This window comes from Salmo salar, chromosome ssa07 (genome assembly GCF_905237065.1).
Source record: "Salmo salar chromosome ssa07, Ssal_v3.1, whole genome shotgun sequence".
NCBI lineage: Eukaryota > Metazoa > Chordata > Actinopteri > Salmoniformes > Salmonidae > Salmo > Salmo salar.
The window spans coordinates 27,261,162-27,273,461 of NC_059448.1; the positions used below are offsets into that span (position 1 = coordinate 27,261,162).

The window sequence follows — 12,300 nt, forward strand, 5'->3', positions numbered from 1 at the left end:
GTGAGCATTTATCCTTTGCCAAGATAACCCATCCACCTGACAGCTGTGGCATACAAAGAAGCTGATTAAACAGCATGATCATTACACAGGTGCACCTTGTGCTAGGGACAATAAAAGGAACCTAAAATGTGCAGTTTTCTCACACAACACAATGCAACAGATGTTTTGAGGGAGCGTGCAATTGGCATGCTGACTGCAGGAATGTCCACCAGAGCTGTTGGCAGAGAATTGAATGTTAATTTCTCTACCATATGCCTTCTCCAACATCATTTTAGAGAATTTGGAATTCCAATGTACAAATGGCCCCCATAACCACAGACCATGTGTAACCTCGCCAGCACAGGACCTCCACATCTGGCTTTTTCACCTGCGGGATTGTCACCATTGGTGGTCTGAAAGAAGCCAATGAAATGTAATAACAGCACAATGCATTTATTTATCTTTATAACATTCATGCGGAATTGATTGGCTGGATAGAACGACAATTAATTTGCTCAAAATCACCCGTATGAAAATCCATGAAAAATATACTATTTTTGTCAAATGATATTTACAAACATTCACTGTCAACTTTTGTAACAATGTGAAGAAAAAACAGATCCCATGCAAGACACAAAAGCCATGATGTACCACCATGTTATTTGCAGAACTGTGCAAATAGATAGCCATACAAAACATGTCTGAAATAGCACAAGTTATCGATTGCTACAGTCATTAGAAGTAGACCTGCAAATGTTTCTCCAAACTGCAAGTCATGAAACATGGGTCGTATTCATTAGTACGCACCATTTCAAAACTTTTTGCAACGGGAAAGGAGAACGAGGGCTTCTTATTGGACAAGTTCTGGTCCATGCTTCCCAGTTTTCTTCTGTTTGGTGCCTAATGAATAGGACCGTGGGTGTGCAAATGATTACAAACATATACTGCATTATACTGTGCATTATTAAACAGATTGATAAATATTATCTCAACTTATTTGACAAATTGCGAACAGCTTTTGAAGAACACACCCACGCTTTACACATCCACCCGTCTGTCAAGTCTCCTTTGGATTCTTTCTATAATCCATCTTTGGTATAAATTCACATAAGTCAGAATTCAGTCAAGACATGCACTCACGTGTCTGGTTACACCAACACCTAAATGCTAGCCTGGTCCCAGATCTGTTTTTGCCATCTTGCTAACCCCTATGGTTATAAATATTGGACTCAAGGATACCTAGATGCACTAAATTAGTTGTAAACCATTGTGGTTTGAAATTCATATCTGCAGGTCAGTGCAATACCTTTTAATTATTTATATTATGTAATATTAATTATCCAGTGCACTCAAATAATAAACATAGTATAACAATGCATCATGCGTTCAACCAGAGAATACAAAATAAAATGTAGCTTTCAAAGTATTTGGAAAGTATTCAGACCCCTTGACTTTTTCCACATTTTGTTACATTATACAGCCTTATTCTAAAATGTTAAATTATGTATTTTTAATACAACTGTATTAAACATAAAAAACAGGACGACCTTATTTACATAAGTATTCAGACCCTTTGCTATTAGACTCGAAATTGAGCTCAGGTGTATCCTGTTTCCATTGATCATCCTTGATGTTTCTACAACTTCATTGGAGTCCACCTAAATTCAATTGATTGGACATGATTTGGAAAGCCACACACCTGTCAATATAAAGGTGCCACAGTTAAAAGTGCATGTCAGCAAAAACCAAACCATTAGGTCGAAGGAATTGGAACACAGTGGCCTTCATCATTCTTAAATGGAAGACGTTTGTAACCACCAAGACCCTTCCAAGAGCTGGCTGACCGGCCAAACTGAGCAATCGGGGGAGAAGGGCCTTGGTCAGGGAGGTGACCAAGAACCCGATGGTCACTCTGACAGAGCTCCAGCGTTCCTCTGTGGAGATGGGAGAACCTTCCAGAAGGACAACAATCTCTGCAGCACTCCACCAATCTGGCCTTTATGGTAGAGTGGCCAGACGGATGCCACTCCTCAGTAAAACGCACATGACAGTCCGCTTGGAGTTTGCCAAAAGACACCCAGACCCTGAGAAAAAATATTATCTGGTCTTATGAAACCAAAGATTGAATTCTTTGGCCTGAATGCCAAGCATCACGTCTGGAGGAAACCTGGCACCCTCCCTACGGTGAAGCATGGTGGTGGTGGCGGCATGCTGTGGGGATGTTTTTCCATCGGCAGGGACTGGGAGATTAGTCAGGATCGAAGGAAAGCTGAACAGAGCAAAGTATAGAGAGATCCCTGATGAAAACCTGCTCCAGAGCGCTCAGGACCTCAGACTGGGGCGAAAGTTCACCTTCCAACAGGACAACGACCCTAAGCACACAGCCAAGACAACGCAGGAGTGGCTTCGGGACAAGTCTCAATGTACTTGAGTGGCCCAGCCAGAGCCTTGACTTGAACCCGATCAAACATCTATAGAGACGCTCCCCATCCAACACGCCAGAGCTTGAGGCCTTGCAGAGACAATTAGGAAAAACTCCCCAAATACAGGTGTGCCAAGCTTGTAACGTAATACCCAAGCAGACTCGAGGCTGTAATCGCTGCCATAGGTGCTTCAACAAAGTACCGAGTTAAGGGTCTGTGATTTCAGTTAAGTAAATGTGATTTCAGTTTTTTTTATCCATTTCCTAAAATGTCTAGAAACTTGTTTTTGCTTTATAATTATGGGGTATTTTGTGTAAATTGATGAGGGGGGAAAAAAACGAATTTAATACATTTTAGAATAAGGTTGTAACGTAACAAAAATATGGAAAAGGTCGAGGGGTCTCTGAATACTTACTCGAATGCACTATATACTAGACCAGGTCCTGTATTCATAAAGCGTCTCAGAGTAGGATTTCAGATCTAAGAACAGGTTCCGCCTGTCAATATTAACTTATTAATTATGATCTAAAAAGGCAAAACTCCTACACTGAGGTGTTTTATGACTATGGATCCAGACCTTGGTCTAAAAAACATTTTAAAATAATTTCAAATACTGTACTTGATTGAGTTTGCCTAATTTAATGGAACCAATAGAGTATATCTGAAACTGCAAACCCCACCCATCTGGCACACCAGTCAGGTTAGGAACAAGTGCTTTGGTCAAAAAACAAAACAGTTTAAGGTTAGAATTAGAAACCCAGTGTTTAGCTATAACAGTATAATCTTGAACTACAAAAATATAGTCTTCATCCCAAATGGCACCCTACTGCCTAAATCAGGGCTATTCAACTGGTGGCCTGCGAGCCAGATCCAGCCCGTTTATTTATTTAGACTGGCCCCTTTGATCAATTGTGAAAATCCGACATTCTGTGCCAAAATGACAAGCACTATGGTTTCTAGCACCTATGTGACATTTGGATTCTTCTTTCTTTATATGAATTTGGCTCTAGCATTTGAACGGTTTAAGGGAACAAATACTTTTTGACCCCATTTCTGAAAGCAAAGCACACGTACGTGCCTTCTGTTTCCCTCTCTGATGCCCACGAGTACATGCTAGAAGGAATTGTGACCAAAAATATGCACCAAATGACTGAGGGAAATAAATTCAAAGCATACTTCCTTCAGACTGGAATTTGCCATTACCTGACTTGACATATCTTTGTGTTCTTTTTTGAGATACTTCGTTTTCAGATTTAAAAATTACCTAATTACTTTTAAGAAGCTTTTAATGGTGAGCGAACATTGTGCCTTTTCAATGATTACATTTTTGGGTTGCACCTCTAATCACATTGGTTGAGCGACATCCATTTTAGCAACAAGTACTTTATTGGTGTGTGCTTTTCGTTTTTTTAAACAGTTCTTCCTTAGAATAAACACACGTGGAAAATGTCCGCCCCCCCTGCAATTAACCTTTTTTACATCTGTAAGAATATAGCTGAATAGCCCTGGCCTAAATAGTGTACAACTTTTGACCAAAGCCTGGTCAAAAGTAGTGCACTATATATGGTGCCAGGCACCCATAAACATCTCCCCTTCGAAACATTGATGTATAGATGTAGAATATTTGAAAGGTTTCCCAAAATGGTTGGGAAAATCCTAAATTCAAAGTAAAATTTTTACATAGCCTGCCACTGACATCAATATTTGACTATGAGAGAAAGTTTGACTTAAATGGAAGAATGGATTTGACGATTCACCCCATAGTCATTTCATCAGTCCGAATAAATCTCCTCTTCATCTTCCTCACCGTAGAGTTCGTCTGCTGACTCGTTCTGGTCGTGTATACCCTCCTCTTCCTCGCTCATGTCCTCTTGTTCATCTCCATCACTGCCATCCTCCTCGTCGTCATCTTCCTCCTCTCCTCCAGTGTCCGGCTCTTCCCTGACTGAAGGACCTGGTAGAAGACAAAACCTTTAAAACTAGAATCTGCATTTGGTGAAGCAGAGCCACTGTTCACCCCCAATGCCTTTTGTTTATATTTTGTTGATGAAACGGAAGAGCAGCGTCCGGCAGCGTTAAATACATTTCGCAATACATATTCTGCTGTTCAATCGCAACATTTTTTGTTGTTGTTTCAAGTAACTTCTTTGTTGTAATATCCCAAACGGCTTTGGCAGTTTCACCAAATACAGATTCTAGCTTTAAGAGAAGAACAATACTTTGCCGATTTGTCGTCACTGGGAAACAAATGTGTGTGTTGCACAGTATACCGGTATCACAGTACCAAAATGTCATGATACCAACATTTTTAAATACCGTAGTACCGTTTCATATGATAATACCAACTTTTTCAGCCCTACCAATCTAAAGAACCCGCTGGCGCCTTTTATAAAAATGTTTATAAAGTCCGCTGTTTAGTTAAATATTTGACGGGCGGGGATGGAGACCATGATCTGTTCTTACATTTGTACATTTGATATATTGGAGCAAAGCAATGCAAAGTTGATATTGTATATAATTTCATCCCTGGTATAACCAAGAGCACAGGCCAGTCTGAGTATAGGCTTTGCAAGTTCGCTGTCATGCAGCAGTGCCAGAGGAAAAACAGCTTCGCGACAGGCTTTCAGCTTACAGCAAAGGAAACTGCTTGCTCTAGCTCAAACGGCAAAATAATGAGCCTTTTTCTTCTTCCTGCACAATTTTTATATTATTTCCCAAACCATGTCATGGGCCATTTTATACTAATCCCAGACTGTTAATTATTGGTTTGATAACAAACAATGTTGTTCAGTCATGTTACCTTGCTAACTAAAAACATATTTGGGGAACCTATTCAATTTTTTTATTCAATGCAGTCTGGTATTAGAACGGTAGCCCTATCTGCAAAAGCCGGGTGTCTGCGGAAAGCTGTGTATCTTGGCTATTGATCGGTGCCTTCAAATCTTTCATGCGACTTACTACAATATATGGGCATACTAATTTATAAGGTCAGGCCCAGCTGATGACCTCATTTCAAGATGGCTGCTATCTACATTCCGGGTAGCTTAGTGAAGCATAAACGAAATAAACACAGAATACGTTGATACACACCGAAAGCCGGGACTCCACAGATCATGAGGATATCTTATTTGTCTGCCTGTGACCTACTGTTTTTGATCACCAGCCCCGAGAGTCAAAATGTATATATTTTACACAATGTTTTCCCCAAACATCTTACAATGTAAGCTTCAATAAGGTTTGTGTTTGAGCTATAACTACATGGGGGGTATCTAGCCTATTGCCAATGTTATCTGATGTATGACTTAATAGCAACATTGAATGTCACTGAGTGACGATATCTTTGCGCATCAAAAATATGATGTTGCCTGCTTACGCGCTGTAGGCATCCATTAGACAAGGGATTGGCTACAATGGCACCTTGACAGTCTTGTAGCTAATGATATGCAGTTTACCTGGGTGGGACAAAGCAAGACCTAGAACCTTTTATGCGTAATGCGAACTATTGCTACCTGGTTCAAAGACGAGACGCACTGAGCACGCTAAATTACATTGTAAACAGATTTCATCGCTTTAGCATAAAAGATGGCTTCTCAAGGAGAAAGAAAAGGGAAACTAAGAATATCGAACACGAACCTAAAAAGGCAGCAGCTATGAATAAGTATACCGACATAGAAGCTGAATAAAACGGGAGCGATTTGGACATCGAGGATTTCGACTCGGCCGATGATTGCTTTCTAGAAGGATTGGATCCACTTTTAGATCTGTAAGTAAATTATTTATGACTTTATATAAACTCAGCAAAAAAAGAAATGTCCTCTCACTGTCAACTGCGTTTATTTAAAGCAAACTTAACATTTGTAAATATTTGCATGAACATAACAATATTCAACAACTGAGACAAACTGAACAAGTTCCACAGACATGTGACTAACAGAAATGGAATAATGTGTCCCTGAACAAGGGGGGGGTCAAAATCAAAAGTAAGTCAGTATCTGGTGTGGCCACCAGCTGCATTAATTACTGCAGTGCATCTCTTCCTCATGGACTGCACCAGATTTGCCTGTTCTTGCTGTGAGATGTTTCCCTACTCTTCCACCAAGGCACCTGCCTGTTCCCGAACATTTCTGGGGGGGAATGGCCCTAGCCCTCACCCACCGATCCAACAGGTCCCAGACGTGCTCAATGGGATTGAGATCCGGGCTCTTCGTTGGCCATGGCAGAACACTGACATTCCTGTCTTGCAGGAAATCACACATAGAACGAGCAGTATGGCTGGTGGCATTGTCATGCTGAAGGGTGATGTCAGGATGAGCCTGCAGGAAGTGTACCACATGAGGGAGGAGGATGTCTTCCCTGTAACGCACAGTGTTGAGATTGCAAGCAATGACAACAAGCTCAGTCCAATGATGCTGTGACACACCGCCCCAGACCACGACGGACCCTCCACCTCTAAATCGATCTCGCTCCAGACTACAGGTCTCGGTGTAACGCTCATTCCTTCGACGATCAACGCGGATCCACAATAAACACAAATCCGACCATCACCCCTGGTGAGACAAAACCGCGACTCGTCAGTGAAGAGCACTTTTTGCCAGTCCTGTCTGGTCCAGCGACGGTGGGTTTGTGCCCATAGGCGACGTTGTTGCCGGTGATGTCTGGTGAGGACCTGCCTTAGAACAGGCTGGAATGAGGGCTTGTAGGCCTCTCTCAGCCTATTGTGGACAGTCTGAGCACTGATGGAGGGATTGTGCGTTCCTGGTGTAACTCGGGCAGTTGTTGTTGCCATCCTGTGCTTGTCCTGCAGGTGTGATGTTCAGATGTACCGATCCTGTGCAGGTGTTGTTACACATGGTCTGCCACTGGGAGGATGATCAGCTGTCCGTCCTGTTTCCCTGTAGCGCTGTCTTAGGCGTCTCATAGTACGGACATTGCAATTTATTGCCCTGGCCACATCTGCAGTCCTTATGCCTCCTTGCAGCATGCCCAAGGCACATTCATGCAGATGAGCAGGGACCCTGGGCATCTTTCTTTTGGTGTTTTTCAGAGTCAGTAGAAAGACCTCTTTAGTGTCCTAAGTTACGTTTTCATAATGTGACCTTAATTGGTTACCGTCTGTAAGCTGTTAGTGTCTTAACGACCGTTCCACACGTGCATGTTCATTAATTGTTTATGGCTCATTGTACAAGCATGGGAAACAGTGTTTAAACCCTTTACAATGAAGATCTGTGAAGTTATTTGGATTTTTACGAATTATCTTTGAAAGACAAGGTCCTGAAAAAGGGACGTTTCTTTTTTTGCTGAGTTTAGCTAATGTACTATATGCATTTCGTTTTTTATAAGTTGTCTGCTTTTTGTGCTTTGGATTTAGTTTATATAGGCCTATGTAACAAGAAATTTCAAAGTTATATAATTCCAAAATAGTTAGTCTGTGTTTAATATTAGTTCACTGTTTGCTTTTCTAAGTTACATCCTTGTAACTTTGGAGAGTCCACTAAACAAACTATTTGTCACATGTGCCGAATACATCATGTGTAGACCTTACCGTGAAATGCTTACTTACAAGCCCTTAACTCTTTCCTGAACGGCACTGTTGGTTAAAAAAAATATTAACCAATAAAACTACAGTAAAAAATAATAACAATAACGAGGCTATATACAGGGGGTACCGGTACTGACTCAATGTACAGGTTAGTCGAGGCAATTTGTACATTTGTAGGTAGGGGTGAAGTGATGATGCACTGATAATAAACAGCGAATAGAAGCAGTGTAAAAAACAAATGGGGGAGGGGGGTCAATGTAAATAATCCGGTGGCCATTTGATTAATTGTTCAGCAGTCTTATGGCTTGGGGGTAGAAGCTGTTAACCTCTCTAGGGTCGGCGGGACGAAATCGTCCCACCTACGTAACAGCCAGTGGAATCCTGTGGCGCGTTATTCAAATACCTTAGAAATGCTATTACTTCAATTTCTCAAACATATGACTATTTTACACCATTTTAAAGACAAGACTCTCGTTAATCTAACCACACTGTCCGATTTCAAAAAGGCTTTACAACGAAAGAAAAACATTAGATTATGTCAGCAGAGTACCCAGCCAGAAATAATCAGACACCCATTTTTCAAGCTAGCATATAATGTCACAAAAACCCAGAAGACAGCTAAATGCAGCACTAACCTTTGATGATCTTCATCAGATGACACACCTAGGACATTATGTTATACAATACATGCATGTTTTGTTCAATCAAGTTCATATTTATATCAAAAACCAGCTTTTTACATTAGCATGTGACGTTCAGAACTAGCATACCCCCCGCAAACTTCCGGTGAATTTCCAAAAAATTTACTAAATAAAGCATAACAATTATTTTAAGAATTATAGATACAGAACTCCTCTATGCACTCGATATGTCCGATTTTAAAATAGCTTTTCGGTGAAAGCACATTTTGCAATATTCTAAGTAGATAGCCCGGCATCACAGGGCTAGCTATTTAGACACCCAGCAAGTTTAGCACTCACCAAAGTCAGATTTACTATAAGAAAAATGTTATTACCTTTGGTGTTCTTCGTCAGAATGCACTCCCAGGACTTCTACTTCAATAACAAATGTTGGTTTGGTCCCAAATAATCCGTAGTTATATCCAAACAGCGGCGTTTTGTTGGTGCGTTCAAGACACTATCCGAAAGGGTAAAGAAGGGTGACGAGCACGACGCATTTCGTGACAAAAAATGTCTAAACATTCCATTACCGTACTTTGAAGCATGTCAACCGCTGTTTAAAATCCATTTTTATGGCATTTTTCTCGTAAAAAAAGCGATAATATTCCGACCGGGAATCTGCGTTTAGGTAAAAAGATGAAAGAAAATAAAGCATGGGGTCGACTCGTGCACGCGCCTAAGCCCATTGTCCTCTGATCGGCCACTTGCCAAAAGCGATAATGTGTTTCAGCCTGGGGCTGCCTCGATATCATTCAGCTTTTTCCCGGGCTCTGAGAGCCTATGGGAGCCGTAGGAAGTGTCACGTTACAGCAAAGATCCTCAGTCTTCAATAAACAGAGACAAGAAGAACAAGATCTTGTCAGAGAGGGCACTTCCTGTAAGGAATCTTCTCAGGTTTTTGCCTGCCATATGAGTTCTGTTATACTCACAGTCACCATTCAAACAGTTTTAGAAACTTTAGGGTGTTTTCTATCCAAAACCAATAATTATATGCATATTCTAGTTACTAGGCAGGAGTAGTAACCAGATTAAATCGGGTACGTTTTTTATCCGGCCGTGTCAATACTGCCCCCTACCCCCAACAGGTTAAGGAGCCTTTTTGTCCTAGACTTGGCACTCCGGTACTGCATGCCGTGCGGGAGTAGAGAAAACAGTCTATAACTTGGGTGACTGGAGACTGACAATTTTAAGTGGCTTTCCTCTGACACCGCCTAGTATAAAGATCCTGGATGGCAGAAAGCTTGGCCCCAGTGAGCAGTTACTACCAGACAGTGATGCAACCGGTCAGGATGCTCTCGATGGTGCAGCTGTAGAACCTTTTGAGGATCTGGGGACCCATGCCAAATCTTTTCAGTCTCCTGACGGGGAAAAGGTTTTGTCGTGCCCTCTTCACGACTGTCTTGGTATGTTTGGACCATGATAGTTCGTTGGTGATGTGGACACCAAGGAACTTGAAACTCTCGACCCGCTCCACTACAGCCCCGTCGATGTTAATGGGGGCCTGTTCGGCCCGCCTTTTCTTGTAGTCCATGATCAGCTCCTTTGTCTTGCTCACATTGAGGGAGAGGTTGTTGTCTCTGACCTCCTCCCTATATGCTGTCTCATCGTTGTCGGTAATCAGGCCTACCACTGTTGTGTCGTCAGCAAACTTAATGATGGTGTTGGAGTCGTGTTTGGCCACGCAGTCGTGGGTGAATAGGGAGTACAGGAGGGGACTAGGCACAAACCCGATGGGCCCCAATGTTGAGGATCAGCGTTGCAGATGTGTTGCCTACCCTTACCACCTGGGGGCGGCCCATCAGGAAGTCCAGGATCCAGTTGCAGAGGGAGGTGTTTAGTCCCAGGGTCCTTAGTGATGAGCTTTGTGGGCACTATAGTGTTGAACGGAGAGCTGTGGTCAATGAACAGAAATCTCACATAGGTGTTCCTTTTGTCCAGGTGGGAAAGGGCAGTATGAAGTGCAATTGCGTCATCTGTGGATCTGTTGGGCCGGTATGCAAATTGGAGTGGGTCTAGGGTATGTGGGAGAATGCTGTTGATGTGAGCCATGACCAGCCTTTCAAAGCACTTCATAGCTACCGACGGGAGTGCTACAGGGCGGTAATCATTTAGGCAGGTTACCTTCACTTCCGTGGGCACAGGGACTATGGTGGTCTGCTTGAAACATGTAGGTTTTACAGACTCGGTCAGGGAGAGGTTGAAAATGTCAATGAACTTGCCTGTTGGTCGGCGCATGCCTTGAGTATACGTCCTGGTAATCCGTCTGGCCCCGCAGCTTTGTGAATGTTGACCTGTTTAAAGGTCTTGCTCACATTGGCTACCGAGAGCGTTATCACAAAGTCGTCCAGAACAGCTGGTGCTCTCATGCATGCTTCAGTGTTGCTTGCCTCGAAGCGAGCATAAAAGGCATTTTGCTTGTCTGGTAGGCCCGCGTCACTGGGCAGTTCGCGGCTGAGGTTTCCCTTTGTAGTCCGTAATAGTTTTCAAGCCCTGCGACATCCAACGAGCATCAGAGCCGATGTAGTAGGATTCAATCTTAATCCTGTATTGATGCTTTGCTTGTTTGATGGTTTGTCTGAGGGCATAGCGGGATCTCTTCTAAGCGTCCGGATTAGTGTCCCTCTCCTTGAAAGCGGCAGCTCTAGCCTTTAGCTCGATGCAGATGTTTGCCTGTAATCCATGGCTTCTGGTTGGGATATGTATGTACGGTCACTGTGGGGATGTCGTCGATGCACTTATTGATGAAGCCAATGACTGAGGTGGTATACTCCTCAATGCCATTTGATGAATCCCGGAACATATTCCAGTCTGAGCTAGCAAAACAGTCCTGTAGCGTAGCATCCGCGTCATCTGACCACTTCCGTATTGAGCGAGTCACTGGTACTTCCTGCTTTAGTTTTTGCTTGTAAGCAGGAATCAGGAGGATAGAATTATGGTCAGATTTTCCAAATGGAGGGCGGTAAAGCCTTGCATGCATCTCTGTGTGTGGAGTAAAGGTGGTCTAGAGTTTTTTTTTTATCCTCTGGTTGCATGCGAAACGCAGGTAGGAATTAGGTAAAACGGATTTAAGTTTCTCTGCATTAACTTCTCTGGGCTACGTGGGACGCCCGCGGTACACACTATCAACAGCCAGTGAAATATCAGGGCGGCAAATTCAAAACAACAAAATCTCATAATTCAAATTTCTCAAACATAGAACTATTTTACACCATTTTAAAGATACACTTCTCCTTAATCCAACCACATTGTCCTATTTCAAAAAGGCTTTACGGCGAAAGCATAAAGTTAGATTGTTAGGACAGAGCCTAAACAAGAAAAACCATGAAGCCATTTTCCAAGCAGGAGAGGCGTCACAAAAAACAGAAATGCAGCTAAAATTAAGCTCTAACCTTTGACGATCTTCATCAGATGACACTCCTAGGACTCAATGTTACACAATACATGTATGTTTTGTTCGATAAAGTTCATATTTATATCCAAAAAACCCATTTTACATTGGCGCGTGATGTTAAGAAAATATTTTGCCTCCAAAACTTCCGGTGAATGAGCACAACAATTTACAAAAATACTCATCATAAACGTTGATAAAATATTAAACTGTTATTCAAAGAATTATAGATAAACATCTCCTTAATGCAACCGCTGTGACAGATTTCAAAAAAGCTTCACGGGGAAAGCA

The 12,300-nt window shown here is 42.2% G+C and overlaps 1 protein-coding gene across 2 annotated transcripts in view; it reads right to left on the reverse strand.

Moving 5' to 3' along the window:
• Positions 1–416: 416 nt before the first annotated feature.
• The window catches only part of LOC106608974 (E3 ubiquitin/ISG15 ligase TRIM25), a 39,062-nt gene continuing 27,178 nt past the window's right edge, over positions 417–12,300 (reverse strand). For both annotated transcript variants that reach the window (XM_014207255.2, XM_014207257.2), the window contains exon 9: positions 417–4,356. In XM_014207255.2, coding sequence (XP_014062730.2) covers positions 4,175–4,356 — 182 coding nt within the window. In that variant the 3' untranslated portion in view covers positions 417–4,174. The remainder of the gene's footprint in view (positions 4,357–12,300) is intronic.